The 16,181-nt window shown below is 38.7% G+C and overlaps 1 protein-coding gene across 5 annotated transcripts in view; it reads right to left on the reverse strand.

The window, feature by feature from the left end:
• The window catches only part of DCP2 (decapping mRNA 2), a 28,627-nt gene that overhangs the window by 6,023 nt on the left and 6,423 nt on the right, over positions 1–16,181 (reverse strand). For 4 of the 5 annotated variants that reach the window (XM_074813516.1, XM_074813519.1, XM_074813515.1 and 1 more), the window contains 9 exons: positions 13,323–13,474; positions 11,362–11,489; positions 10,859–10,957; positions 5,853–6,005; positions 4,106–4,218; positions 3,910–4,017; positions 3,017–3,140; positions 2,357–2,464; positions 567–618 (listed from right to left, as the gene is read on the reverse strand). In XM_074813516.1, coding sequence (XP_074669617.1) covers positions 567–618; positions 2,357–2,464; positions 3,017–3,140; positions 3,910–4,017; positions 4,106–4,218; positions 5,853–6,005; positions 10,859–10,957; positions 11,362–11,489; positions 13,323–13,377 — 940 coding nt within the window. In that variant the 5' untranslated portion in view covers positions 13,378–13,474. The other variant, XM_074813520.1, reaches the window with a different exon arrangement.

Here is a 16,181-nt window from a genome sequence, read left to right on the forward strand (position 1 = left end):
GTCATAAACAGAAGAAGGTAACTCAAACAGCCATATTTAGAAGTCATCTAGTGGCTACAACAAATCTTAAAAGTCACAGCAATCTGGGAACACTTTCAATAGACAGCTTTACCCATAGGTGCTGTTTTGCAAGTCATTTCTTAATAAGGAGAAAAGAAATATGGCCCTTTGTTCTGAGCAGTAAGTTAGAAACTGTGTGCTCTCTATAGTCATCCAATATCAACTGCAGCTTATTACTAGTAGGACAGAAAGCCTCGAATCAACACTCAATTAGCAGCATTGTGTTGACTCAGATACTACTTTCCTAAACCAGCTTTCAGTTATTTTTTATTCAGCCACCTGATATAATCTGACAGCCTTAATAATTACGAGAAGAACTGCAAAGCCAACATGAAGCAGCACATGAAGTTAACCAAATAATAGAAAAAACTGAAGACTGCCTCAGAAAAACATGGGTTTGTAACATTTGGTAGGTTAGCAAACAAGGAAAAACCCTCAACCATCATTATTCAGGTGCCTTCAGCCTGTAACACATGACAATGGATGAAAATTCAGACTGCACTTGCCTGTTTCAAAGTTATCTTGAAGTCTTCTTGGATTAAGCCTTTTTTCACATTTCTGGTTAAGAGAATGATCGTACATTACACATTTCATAAAGAAACGGCATTCTATTTCTTAGTGGTATAGCTTAAGCACCAGCTAAAAGGCATGCTGGTTATATTTGCTTTGACACACCTCCTGATGTGTGAATTATTTTATTTATAACTCAGCATGAATTGTGTCATGTTACTTTACCTAGTAAGCATGCTTCAAGTTCAAAAGTCTTTCAGAAGCATGCAGCCTTTTAACAGTCAACAAACCATTTTTAAAATGCTGGCTTTTAGGGAAAAATTTTGAGCGCTTTCTAAATGTTTCAAGCTGGAAGGGTCTTGCATATGATGGTATGGAAACAAACTTGCACATGCATAATACGCCCGTTCTTCAATCAGTTTGTCCCAAAAAGCAAGGGGAATGTATCTGCAAACACGATGCTACTGCCAATTAAATTAGCATGTGTTAAGATACACAAACTTCGAACTCTCCAGGGAAGAGTTCAGTTTTAGCCCCAGGTATGCTGCTGTAAGTATACAAAGAAAAGTATGGCCCTTTGCATTCTGTGCAAATTAAGAGTTCCCTGGCCTCCAAATTGTATCGGAAAATTATCACTGGGACATGAAATATTTAAACTTCAAAAGACTGACAACGCGTGAAAACGAAAACGAAACACCACATTAGAATTTAGCAAAGTCTGTGAAAAGCCTAAAAAGTAACTGCAAAATATTAACAGTTGCACTTGTTGCCATCAAGATCCTACAGATTCTCCTTCTAGTCTTTTCTATACAGCCAAACTTCTGGGCAGGCAGTTCTTTGACTTTTCATTTTTCTACTCTCAGACCCAAATGCAACTACCCATTTCTTGCTACAGTGAGGATTTTACAGAGTTTATGGCCTCTGCATTTTTACATGAAAAACAGAGAGAAGGTAATAAACACAATCCAGAATGGGAAGAATATAGCTTACAGCCAGTAGACAAGAAAAACTAAAGCCTGGGCCAGCTGAGCTGCATGGAGAACTGGGGCTCACTGCTGCACAAAAGCCAAGAAAGTAAAATTGAATAGCCATAAAGAACAGGGCGGGGGTGTGTGTGTGTGTGTGTGTGGCTGTGTGTGTGTGTGGCTGTCTCTGCGTGTGTCAGAAAGACATTATATTAAAACTCAGCCTTTTCCCAGCCAGAAATGTGGGGACAAAGACAATTAGTTACTGCAAGGAAAAGGGAACAAACCAAGAATGTCACATTGGAATTTACAAACTGCTGTAGTTCTCCTGTATGATTAAAAAACTATATGAGATTCTGGCGTACAAGTCAAGTCTGCATCTCAACATTGTTGCTAGAGAGAAGGGAAATAATAAGCATATGAATTACCACTTTGTATCTAATTGTTGCATAACAAAACTCCATGCTTACAATAATATATCATACATAAGACATGTACTACACTAATTTATTATGATAGACTACAGTAGGCTATTACCTGATAGGAATGTGGAAAGCTGCAGGATTGTCTACTGAAAGAGCTGAAAAATTTTCAAGTGCTAAAATAAGATTTACTTCCAAAACATGAACTTAGTTTAGGATGCTTGTCTATAGGTGTATATGCATACAAGGTAAGAAATATCATATTTCTACAAATACATAGCAAATATTCTGATCAAATATGCTTTTGATAGATATGCACTCTACTTTCTTTCAACAGAACATTGGCCTGGACATTTGTTAAGCATTACTGGAACCTGTTAATCACTGTATGTTTCTTACCAAGGTATGGTTCGGCTTAACTGGTTGACTGTGGACTCCATTTGTTCGCTTCTTTTGGTTGGAATTATCTTGACACTGCTTTCTGCCATTGTTCCTCAAGCTCTGACTCTGCCATTAAGTTCAAAATGTAGCAAAGAGTTTAAATGGCAGCATTGAACATCATTGTACTAACACTTCCTACTTATTAGTTAAAACTTTTCTCCAAATAACCTCAAAACATGTAAACAGTATCTTTTGTAGACAAACCAAAGCACACTGAAACTAAACATACACTCAAGTTACAAAGAGACATCAGGTCTTAGTCAGTCTCTCTTGCACTATTACAGACACTGTATTACATGATACATTCAGTTCAGTGAGTTCCCATACACTGATGCATATATACTAGTGGTACCCAAAATATTTCAAAATGGTACATGGAGGACACTAAATGGTGAGTAGTAATTACTATCTATACCTGAAACAACACAACTACCACCAGATACCACCTCTAATATAAGATAAACCTGAGAATCCCAAAGATTGTTTTTTTCCCCATGTTTTTATTTTTGCATGCTATGGTGATAAAATTCAGTATTTTTGTTCCAGTGGAGAAACCTTACGAACAAAGACATCTGTTTTAAATAGCCCAGATGCATATTTGCCTAAGAAACAACCTACCCTCATTTTCAAAACTTCAGACAGTTCAGGATGATTATATGGCTTCTGTGGCTGTTTTGGCTTCACACTCTGCTCTCCTGAAAAGCCATCTGTAAACACCTGCTGACTACAGCGAAGTTTGGATCTAGTACAGGAAAACAAAGAGTTTACAGCACGGCTTCAAACCTATTGATAGCAGAACATAAATACGAAAGAATTTTCTGCTTTTTGAGAACAACCTGTAAGACAAACTTAAGTAATTTAGTGTGAAATTGGTAATAATGCTCACTACATTTACGCAACTTTGTTTTGCCTCCTGGTAGGAAACCTATGTTCTGCATAGACAGCAGGCTAGGTCCGTGTTAGCATTTGTTCTGTTGCCCTAAGTGTTGGTGCTGACCTGACCCTAATTACTGGAGCACAGCCTTGTCTTTGGGACTACAGGTTTTAAAGTCCACTCTACTGCTGCTAGCTCAGCTGAATCAAAAGCCAGCTGTACTTGCTTCCCTACTGATCCCCACAGGCTTTAGCTAGCTAGCTACTTCTGATAGTACTTTACAGTTCTACTTTAGAGAGTCTATTTTTCCTCTGTGGAAGTGCCAAAAGCATTGAACTTGAAGCGTTGAAAGTTATCTACATTTTTTAGCTTCTGGTTTTTGGATTCCCATAGACAGGACTCAGGAAATTATCTCAGTTCTGACACATGAGAATTTACCAAAAAAAGTGTATCATGACATTAACTTCTCATCCTGTTTACAGTTCTATGAGATATGCTCACAATTTTTATTTTTTTTTTTATTAACCCACTATAGAGTAGAACACAAATACTCAGAGAAAGAGAAAGGACAAGGAGCTTTGTATGACCAATGTTTTATAGAAAGGATATAGAGATGTTAGACTGACCTGGTTCTTACCTAGCTTTTTCCAAATTGGGTTTAGAGGGTGTGCTCCCTGTAGATGAAAATCCATTGTCGCTATCTGAGGAATCTCCATTCCTTTGGGCAATCCATTCCCTCAATGGCCTGTGAGCAAGGAGAAGTGCAACAAATCTAAAGAAATTAAAGTTGTCTGAAAGGCACTGGCCTAGCATTTGCCTCATCTCAAACATACCTGATGAAGGGAATTGCCATAAAAAATTTGTTAGGTGCCAAACCCAGCTTGGACTTTGGGGTCATGTCATTTCTGTGGCATGGTAATTTGTCAATGGAAAACCACTCAATATTCTAGAAAAACAAGAAATAAAATCAAAATACCCACTACTGTAGCATTACAGAATGTTACAAATGTGTAATTTCCCTTAAATAAAAAATTACAAGACTTTAATTAACAGACCACAACACAGTTTTTCACAGAAGGTTAATTAACAATGGGGTCATTCTTTCAACTGCAGCACAGAGTAACAGATGGTACAGCACATACTCACCACAAGATACGGCACCTAAAATATGAAAGGTATAACCCAGCAACTAAATTCAGAATAAGGGTTTTAAAAAAACAACCAAACCACTGCATACTGAATGCCATAAATAAAGGTAGAGGCTTTAAATAACCTTCAAAGCCACTACTATTCTTGCTATTTTTATTTAAAATGCCATCAAAACTAGACCACCAATACCAGTTCAAAAATTACAAGAAAGAAGGGGATTTAGTTTGCACTCTTAGTTCTTGTTATAAAAGAAAAAAACATGGGTATGGGATAGGATATGTGTTATAATTTATACATTATAGTTTTAACTATTAAAACTATACTTTGCAGAATGGGGAACAAAATCAGGAATTCTGAATATACACAGTGTAGAAGAACCCACATGAGCTTTTCTATTGCAGACCCTAACCCCAGAACCCCAGGTCCAGATAAGATGCATATTATGGAAGGAAGTTACAAACTGAACAGGTTTTCTGTATAGTTCTACAGGGAATACAAAAGCAGCATGCCCAGTTGTATTAGATCAGATGAAGATGGTAACATCAGCAGGGAGACAAAAATCTGTCATTGTAAGAACTCTTTGTCACCCCCATGCAGATGGTCACTGCTATACAAAGAGAGGTATTTACATTTCAAAAAAGTTCATCTTCTTTTACTTCAATTTTGAAAAACAGTCTCTAGTGCAAGAAATTAAAGGGACTGCTGTCTAGTCAACTACAAGTACCTTTTTCTATTCAGAAAGCCAGATGCCATTTTCAGTGGCACCATCTGCATGAAAATATGGGGATAGCTGTTTTAAACTGAACTGCAATACAAGAAAGATATCCATAATCTTTGAAGTTTGAATATCAGGAACAAAGTTTCCAACAAGTCTACTACCTGAGTCTTTGCTTCTCTGCTTCACAATACCTTTCAAGAGTCTAATGGTACACAAACCATCAAAAATAGTTCCTGTTTTGTGTCCCCTTCCCAACCTCCTCCTTAAAATACACTATAAGTCTGGATGGTATTAGCCATGAAAGAGAGAACACAATCCTTAGTTCCTCCTTCTGATATGTAGGCTTTTGTATATCACCAATCAATAATTAAATTTTCAGAATACATAGTTATATATGCAGCTATAACTAGGAATAACATTAAATGATTAACACATACAACAGGTAAGAGAAAAGAAGGGGAGAATTATAGTTTGACAGCATGCTCTAGTGTTGTTATTTTCATGATGAATGGAGACATCAGACAGATGGTAAAGAATCAGTCTTTGCAGTAGGGCTGCAAGAAGTTGACAACACCCTACATTGCAGAGATGCCATTTGTACCTAGTATTTGAGGTATTCATCAAATGATAGTTTCATTATTTCACAGACTGTTAGTTTTAAAAATCAAGCTTCACAATAAGGGTCCTATAGATTCAAAGAAGATAACACATACCCGAATTTCCCTTCTAGTTTTGGGGTTGAATTTTGTGTTCTTGGGAACTCCTGGAATGATGTACAGCCGTGCTAACTGATCATTAATTCGCAGCTCAATGTATTCTTCTTTGCAGATATAATCTTTTATGTCAAACCCAGTTTCTTCAAACACCTGAGAAGCATATAGATGAAATCAGTGTGTGTATTCAAATTCATGCTTTCAGATCCTATCATCACAAGGGAAGGAATGGCTATTTTTCAGATCTATCCATGAAAGCAGGCCACTGCGGGGAAAAACAAGCCTTTACACATAGATATATGCTCAATAACAGAAAAATTATCCAAGATCCTATGTGCTTTACATTTCTTCAAGATAGACAGATCTGTAATAAAAGTTGAAACAACTCTATTACACCTTCATGTAGCAATTTATTAATATGGATGGGGAGTCTCTAGCTGCTCCTTGGTGCTGCTGGATGCACAGAAATCTTATTCACAGCAAAAACCACTATTTGGGGACTAAAGAGATCTTCAAATTCTAGCAAGGTTTACTTGCACCTCAATTTTCCTTCTCTTTCAACAGTCCTTCTACTTCATGAACCTTCTACCCCCAATACATATAATCATTTTTACACTCATAAAAAAACCCAGTAATAGGGTAGCAAAACTACAAAATCCAAACTGCACATCCACACTTACAAACAAACTTAAAACTGCATTGTCAGCTACTGTAAAGAAAACAATAGGAGTATTATACCTGCTGGAGATTACTAGAAAGACAATGATATTTTAAAAGAACACTGCATATTTTACAGTCTTGCAGTGAAGGATCACAGATTCACAGAATGGTTTCGGTTGGAAGGAACCTTCAAAGATCATCAAGTCCAACCGCCCCTGCCACTGGCAGGAACATCTTTCACTAGATCAGGTTTCTCAAAGGCTTACTTAAAAATACTGGTTTTTTACAACATTCTCAAATATACAAGGTTTATAATATTAAAAGACTTATGTCAAACACACCTAATAGCTTAAATCAGATCATGCCTCTAAGCTTGTTAAGTAAATAGTTGTTTTTAGAAGCTTCCTAGTCCTCAAAATCTCCACAGGAAATTCAAGTACTCAGAAAACATGTAGGATTGGTACCACTATCCAAAATATTTCTGCCCAGACAGTGGAACACGTATGTGAACTTACAGAACTGGATATTAACCCCAGGGCTATTAAGCCCCACTGCCAATATTCCAAAGGCAGAAGTCCTCAGTTAAATTTTTTAAAGACCAGATTTAGAATTAAAAAGAGGGACAGGATCTTCAGCAAAACCTCTTCTCAACCCCCATCTCCTCTGGGTATGTATAATGAAAAATAGAACCAAATAACTACATATAAAATCATAATAGCAGGAAATACTCAATACTTTATGCAAAACAGTAGTATATATACTGGTATTGACAAAATGGTTGTAAGTTCCATTTTTGAAAAGGCAGAGGAAATTAAGCACAAATACGAAAAAACAGAAGTGTTTAATACAAAGCAAATAATTGACCAGTTAGTCTTCAAATTAGCATATACAACCCCTCTTATATCAAAACAAAAAGCAAGCCATCTTCTCATCTAATTAGATTAAGAACAGCAGAGTTTAGGGGGAAAAAAAACCAACCAAAAACCCCACCATACACTGTCTCAATGAAGAGAAGATATGCTTTTCCTCCATACTTACCCTTACAACTAACAGGAGTGTTTTCCTTTCCTAAATGATCTTTCCAGATGATTTAAGGGAATTAATTGTAGAAACTCCATGTACCAAGAGAATCATCCATTTAGTACGGTTTTGCCCTCATCAACTTATGAAATACTACTGAACAGTGTAGACACCGCCCATTGAAGATCTCTTCAATTAGACCTTGTAACAGATGCAGTTTATGGTTTTAGACCTGTGCTGACTCCAGTAAAAGCAGTTAAAAGATTTATGTACAGATATTACAGACATCCCAATTCCAGACACTGTAAGCCTGTAAGAGTTTGCCAATTTATTCACAGTGACAATCTACCTTGATGGAAAAAGATCATAGCAACAGTGTTGTTCACTAGCGCAATCTAAATCAATTCTCCAAATTAAAAACACCATCAAAAGATTTTTTTCTCAGTAGAACTGTGCCCACTTGGGCTGGTTCTAGCTGGGATAATTTTCTTCATAGTAGCTGGCATCAGTGGCTGTGCATAAGGTCATGCTGGAGCATGTCAAAGTGTGTGGCCATGGATAAGCCCACAACAGAGCAGGTACACCCCTGGAGGGACTGCGGCCACAGGTAAGGCCATGTTAGAGCAGATTCACTTCTGAGGAACAACGGCTGTGGGTAAGGCTACACTGAAGCAGGTATATCTCTGAAGGCATTGCGACCCATGGAGAAGGCCACACTGGAACGGGTGCATCTCAAAGCAACTGTGGCTGTGGATAAGTCTACGCCACAGCAGTAGAAGAGACTGTGGGTCACAGATAAGGCCCCACTTGGAAGGACTGCAGTCTGTGGATAAGTCCAAGCCGGAGCAGGGGCGAGGGGAGGAGTTCATTGCCAGTGTTAAACCCTACAGTCTACTTCAAAGGGAACAGGGGTGTAAATTGTAATGGTAACACCTTTAAATTGTTGTAACCCAGGATTTGAGCTGCACATATGAGAATTACTATAGCAGGAACCCCTTGTTGCTAGTCAGGATAGGAGCAAGGGGAGGAGTTCATTGCAATGTTAAACCCTGTAACATGGCCCAAAGGGACCAGGGTATGGATTGTAATGGATGCATTCACATCATTCCTTCCTGGAGCAGTTACACCTAGTTTGTCCTGTCCACTGCGTTGTGGTCTGTATCTTTTTATGGTCTTCTCTACCTTCAGTTCAGTCCTTTATACCAACTCTAAAAGTACCTGACTAGGAAAAGTTGAATTGAACAAGCTATTTATGGAGTGGGGGAGAGGGACATGCATTGAATAAACAAGTTAACCTTATTAAGTGTCTGCTCACCCTTCTCCAGCCTTTGAGTTCTGCAATGAGAGCCCACTGCATCTGTAGCTCAGGGGTTTCACTCTTTGGCAAGTGTGCTGGGTTTGTGTGGCAGGGTTGTTGGTAGTGGAGGAGGAGCAGCTACAGTGGTGGCCCCCTGTGAGAAGCTTCTCGAAGCTCCCACGGCTCCAAGTCAGACCCACCTCTGGCCAAGGTTGAGCCAATTAGCGATGGTGGCCATGCCTCTGTGATAACGTATTTAAGAAGGAAAACTCAAGAGGAGGTTGGGGAGTTGTGAGGAGGACATCAATGTGAACACCAAGTGGAAGAAAGGAGGAGGAAGGGGGGGAAGCGTGCCGAGAGAGGAGGTCACCAGAAGAGCAGAGATCCACCTGCAGACTGTAGAGGACCCCACACCAGAGCAGGTGGCTGTGCCCAAGTAAGGCCAGGACTCTATAGGAAGAAGCAGCCCCAACTGTCGCAGTTCAGTGACATAGCAGAACAAGAACGGCTGCATCCCATGGGAAGGACTCAGCCAGAGAAAAGTTCATGGAGGACTGGGTCTTGTGAGATGGGACACCACACCAGAGCAGGGGAGAATGCAAGGAGCCCTCCCCCTGAGGAGGGAGGAGCAGCAGACTCACTGCACCCCACCAATTCCCTGCCCCCTGTGTCACTGGAGGGGATGAGGCTGGAACAAAACTGTGCCCAGGAAGAAGGGAGGGGTGTAGGGAGGTGTTTTTAACATGTGGTAAGCTTCTCACTATCCCACTCTGTCTGTTAAGTGTTTTTGTTGTTATGTTTGAATTAAAGTGATGGTCTTTTTGTCTTCCCCTACCAGCTTGTCTTTTGTCTGTGACCATAATGGGCAAGCCACCCCTCTCTGTCCTTATCGCATTTTACGAGCCTTTTATTTTATTTTCCCCTTGCCATTCCTGAGGGAGAAGGGGTGAGTGAATGGCTGCATGGTGCTTCGTTGCCCTCTGGGCTCAAGCCATGACAGTCCTTTTTTGGCAACAGTCTTTTTTTCCATTTGATACTATATAAATAATGTTCTACACTCAGAGATCGGTAACTGCTAACATGAAAGTGTATTTCATGTGTGTTCATCACATAATAGTGCAATTTTAAGATCTAACACCTTATTTTGCTTTTCCAAGTCCATATTGAATATATGAGTGGTATGGAAAGTACTATCAGGGAATCAGAAATATGGAATTTTTCATTCATGCATCTTTGACAGGTATATTAAAAAAATCTGTGATTTCTCAGACACTGATTCAGTCCAACCATGAAGAAAACTAATGCATTTTTCTACTTTCCCTCATTTTAATTTTTCCTCTCAAAAATTCCGGACGCATTATATTACATGAATATTGAGTTTATACCAATAATATTCTTTTATAGGCTATTTTTAATATGCAGCTTCCTTATGTATCTAGGTCTCCAGCAGCAATAAATCCAACGGATTATTTTATTTTTGAGATTTTACTTGTAAAATGCATTGATCCTTGTGCTTGCATCACATAAAAATAGAAAAGTAAAGTTCTTCATAGTTTTTACATAATCTACAACCTCCAGTTCAACTGTTTAGTCTTGTTACACAGCCCAGTGCATATAAGCTGAATTCCCATTCTTATACCTTTTTACAGGTATGGTGGCCCTTGAAATTAATATTCCAAAAGCCACAAAGTACATAAGAATTCCCAAGCACCAAAAATAATATTTAAAAGTAAACTGATAGTTCAGCAGAGATCTTTAAAGACAGTGCTCACTTAACTTAGCAAGTTAGTGTAAAACAATTAAAACCATCTAACAGTGATTTTTAAATTATAAAACCACACCTTGATTATCACTGTGGAACTCAGAAAAGCACTAACAGCGGAAGCCTCCTGCAAGAATAGACTGTTTATTTACCTTATTTCAGTAAAGAGATACCTAAGTAAAACATCTTTTCATCTAATGTATATATCCTGCTCTGAGCAAATTTCATCTCTTTAGCTTAAATTTAAGGGAATCAAATATAACTTACCTCTCTAGCAGCACAGTCATGAGGAGCCTCTTCTTTATTTACTTTCCCTTTTGGAAATCCCCAACCAGACTTGGCTAAATAGCCCTGAACCAAAAGAACCTGCAAAATACAAAGGGAATGCAACTGTCAAACATGCACTATTCTAACCAATTTTTATTCTTCCCTTCACATCCTCAGCTTCTCCAAAAAGATAGTCTAGCCTGGAGGAAGGAACCCATGAGATTTTCTGTGTTCGAGCAAGAACGGCGAGTTTTTTTATGGGATCATGCAACTCAGAATAAAAAAACCCCAAAACTGAGTAGGAAAGCAAGCAGAAGTGTGTTTATTGTCTCCCATACTGTATTTCTGTACACACTCAACAGTGGCAAGTAACTGTCAGGTCTTTATGAATCTAAAGCACTTTTTTTTTTTCTTCAGATGAAACATGTAAATTACAAAAAAATTATTTCTGCCAGCATACACCATCCTTCCCTCTAGCCCTTCACAACTATTTCTGTACTTACGTTTTCAAGTGTCTCATCAAGAATAATTGCACCATAGGTTGGCACTCCCATTTTGTATTCTTTCCACTCATCTAAAACCTTTTGTACATCTTCACCTTGAGGCAGTAAAAAAGGGCAGTGATTGAAGAGTACAGGGGCATGTTAAGGAAGATAAACTTAAGCATCCAGTTTCAAATCACATGCAGACATATAAAAGATACCCACTCAACATTTACAAAAACCACACTCCCTCCCCTAACTGCTTTCAACATATATTCTCTTGAAAGTAAAAAAGCACCCTGAACAATCCATAACTAAACTCTAAAGGTCGGAAAGCATCAAGTAATTTTGTAACTCTAATACAAGACAATTAAAAAAAAAAAAAAAAAAAAGACAAAAGATGGGACAAATCTGCTTGTTCAAAGGAAGGTCTCCCCTAATTTTGAAGAAAAAGGATCCACATAACAGTTATTTTGAATATGTATTATTCTTAAACACATATTTTTCATTTTGAAGGGAGTAAGACAGACAAAAATACAGTTTCATCTCCTGCCTGAAGTGGAGATAAAATTTTCCCACAATCATTTGTTAGACTATGGTACAGAATCTGTACTTAAGTATTTACTATGAAAAAAAATATTTTTAATGACATCAAATTACAGAGATCTAAAGTCTAATACGTTTTATGAAGACTCATCATGCAGAGAAAATATGAACAACCTTTATAACTAAAACTTTGAAAGCAAATCTACAAGTCCTTAATAAAAATATTAATACTAGATATTAAATATAAAATTATACTACCAATAAAAGATATTCCATAGCAGAGTACTTTAAAAATATGACACTGCAGCAGAATTGGGTTGGACTAGGTGATCTTCAAGGTCTTTTCCAACCTAGCTGATTCTGTGATTCTGTAATTAATATTTCTGGCTAATGTGAGCTGGAGAGGAACAGGTGTAATGAACAAATAACATCTATTACATTGTGGTTTTCCTGCGCTGCCTACAATTACTAGAAGAATTCTGTTGGTCTGAAAATACATTTATAACTGAAACCATACCTAAAATAAATAAAAAATAACTGCATAATATCAAGCGACAGAAAATTGTCATATTTTTACATTTTATTGTTAAAATAAAAGCTATAGTGTTTCAAAGTAATTCTCTGTTATTAGAGAAGTACGTTGTGTAGTGAAACCACAGATAATATTATCATGAAGTATACAGAAAATTATAATATTTTTACAGTTTATTCTTAAAATAAAAGCTGTAGTGTTTCAAAGTAAATCTCTATTACCAAACTAACAGAGGAGTATGTTGTGTATTGAAACTACAGATTAATATTGTTGTGAAAGTTAGAAGCAATACTCCAATCCCACATCACAAACATACAGGAAAAGGTTAAAACTAAAACACTTGCTGGATGAAAGTCATGAGTTTTTCTCCAGAAGGGACTATACAGTGAAAGTTTCAGCAGTCCTTGTAAGCAATGAAAAAAGCTGAGGTCAACCATATGAATTCAGTAAAAATACATCCTCTCCTCTGCCAACAGAACCTTTTCTAGGAGCAACTGTCAGTACTTCCAACAAATACATACCAGTGCCCACGGGGGAATGCATACCACCTTCAGCTACATTAACATTTATGTCACTATTTACTTGGAAAGGGATTAGACAAGACACAATGAAGAGCTCCAACAGCTCACCTAGTCTGCCAAAGCGCAACCACTAGGAAAAATCCTCAACAATCAGAAACTACCTGTTTTCCATAGTTCTTCAGCAGTCTGAGAAATATCTCTTTTCTGGATGCTACAAAACAACGGAAGCAATGAACAGATAAAATCACATACCTAGCAATACTAACTTTTAATCACTAACACATGAACTGACATTTTCCTGCTGCAAGTATGAATTTCATTAACAATATTCAGTTTGCACTTTATCCACTGAGAGAGAAAACAGTCAGTAATAAAAAGGATATCAGCTTTAGCAAAGTCTCTTATCCCACACTGAGGTAATCCTGGTGTGTTTTGCATGTAGAAATCCAAGTAAAACCAATGGGCAAGTTCAATCTGAAAACACACTCTGATTGCATTGTCTCTCTCTTCACTTGGAATGTGCAAAATAAATCGGCTGCCAGGAAAGAAAGAAGAGTAAGATTAGCCCAATCTGTCGATTTAAATAAATCTAACAACAAAAATGCATTGCAACTGTGGAATTCCTGATCAAATCGCACAGAGCAACAGATCACCAAATCTTCCTGGTGATCTGGACAGCAAAAGGTTTTCACATCAAAGTAAAATACAACTTTTAAAGTCAAGAAGGAGAACAGATCATGATGTTCTTTCACAAAAGTCAATGACAATAAACTAAGTAAATTAACTGTTGTGAAAACAGGGAGGGCAAGGACATCTACATAAATGGCTATATTACAAGAATGAAAGCATTTTTACATGTCTAGTAAAGAACATCTGCATACTCCAATAACATCAACACATTTTTTTTCTGGGGCTAAGTTAAACACAGCTATATATTTTCACTTAAAGCCACAGTGAACTATTAATTTATGTAGATTTTTAAATTCAATACGATCCTATTAATTTTCTCAGTCTGAAATAGAACATGGACAATTGGTTTATTTTTCAAGTCTACTTTATGCTTTAGCTCAGATACTGGCACACAAACATAGAGTCCCAGAGATATAAGTGTAAGTAGCAGTGCGATAGCTTATTTTACTTAAGCAGAAGCAGCCTTACTTATTTATTTGTAAGATCAAGAACAACAGAATTTTCTTTTTAGAAATTTAAGGTCATTCATTCCATTGAACTCGAACCATTTGACACAAGATCTCTTACATTCAACTCCTGAGTACCACCAGCCAAATTCCAAAAGCACATTGCCAGAACCAGAAAAACTTAACACATATTTACTTAAAATTTGACAAGTATAAATTGAAAAGTGTCAAAAGTTGTTGCATCTTCCAGTCACTCTGGCCAAGCGCTGCCTCCTGCCCGCCCATTGGAGCTCAGCACCAGGGTCTCTGCCCAGGCTGAGGGACACCGCTGTTGCTTTCCCTTTGACAAGTTCAACCAGTAGCAAAGCCCACCATGTATCCCAGGGACACACACAGGACACTAATACAGGCTGCCACAGACAAGGTCCTGCTATCAACAGCTACGTATAGGACTCACACAAAACACAGGCACAGAGAGCCAAGTCCCCTTCTCTTCTTCAGCTGGCAGAGGCAGAAGGTAGCTAGTGCAGGCACACACTTGACACTCTCCAGGTTCACAAGTGTACACACATTGACGGGTCCCCCAATTACCAGCACAGCTCCCTCTGTCCACCCAATACCCCTATGCAGACCCCAGGTCCTCATACCCATCACACAGGTCCCTGACTTTGCTGGATGGTCCAGCCTGAAGTTCGTTAGTGAGTACATGAGCACAACAGGTTTGGGAAGGGAAGACACTCATCCCAGCAGCTGGCACCAGACACATGGGCTGCAAGACCCACAGTCCTGCTCCAGCCGCTGGAGCTCTGCCCCTCACCTCACTCACACAGTTCCCCTGCAGTAGCTGGTTTTCAGGACATTCACCATTCCCCCCGCAGAGGCTGGAAGCTTAGACCCCCACTCATGTGAGTGGCTGGTACTGACATATTCCCCCTCACTCCAGCAGCTGACACCCCATCCACTCACACATATAGGTCTCAGCAGTAACTGGCACTTCACCCTTGCAGCACACATGTACGTTGGGTAGAGAGTGAGATTACGCAGAGAAAATTAAGAAAATATTTAATAAGAAGATGTAAAAAGATAGGACAGACTGTGGCAATTAGGCGAAACGCTCAGCCAGACAATTGTACTGACCAGCCCAGTTTTACACACAAGCAGCATCTCTTACACCCCTTTCTGCCTTTGTCTATTCCCACTTTGTTCCCCCCTGCTCCCCCTCCCCTGCCACACCTCTCCCAGCATTATCGTGTGTGGGATCAGCCTTATCGGATTCAAAGGCCAGGCTGATCTTCCTGGAAGTGGTGCCTGTGGTTTCTTGACAGCCCATCAATTAGCATGACTGGCAAGTCTGTTTCTTGTCTCCACTTTTGTTTTCTTAGGCCTGCGTCTGTATATTTTCGGTTCTGATTTCCCTCTTTTTCCCATAGATTCCCAGGAGCAGGTTCCCCTTAGATAAACTTGCTGGAGCGAACATTCCCACACCACCGCAGCAATCAGTGGCCAGGTTTAGTTCTCATCTCTGCCTCCCTTATGGTTCATCCCTCAGATTTGTGTCCCTGTACGTTTTGTTTACGGTTTCCTCTTTTTCTCATTATCCTGTTTTCACATTGAAAAAGGTCTTCAACCAAATACCCTTAAAGAAGCAGACACTCTCCCTTACATAAATAACCTTATTCACCTCAACAACAACATTTTCCTACTGGCCAATTTTCAATCAGCAATACCACCCTCCAACTGCTCCTTTCTTTTTGAAGGCTCTATTACTGAGGAAAATAGGCCTTACATATAAAGCTGCTGTAGATTAAAGGTAAAAAAAATAAAAGTCTATTTTATTTTTTTTGTGGTTTAGGCCTAGCCATCAACTCAGTACCACAGGCCACTCACTGATTCCTCCCCTGCCATGGGATGGGGAGGAGAAAATACAATAAAAGGCTTGTGGGTCAAGACAAGGACAGGGAGGGCTCACTCATCAATTACAGTTGGGCAAAAGACAGACTCAACTTGGGAAAAAGACATCAATTTAACTTGAACAACACCACTATTAATTTACCAATCAAATCCAAGTAGGACAGTGAGAAATACAACCACATCTTAAAGACACCT

The sequence above is a fragment of the Strix aluco genome, chromosome Z (assembly GCF_031877795.1).
Source record: "Strix aluco isolate bStrAlu1 chromosome Z, bStrAlu1.hap1, whole genome shotgun sequence".
NCBI classification, from domain to species: Eukaryota; Metazoa; Chordata; class Aves; order Strigiformes; family Strigidae; genus Strix; species Strix aluco.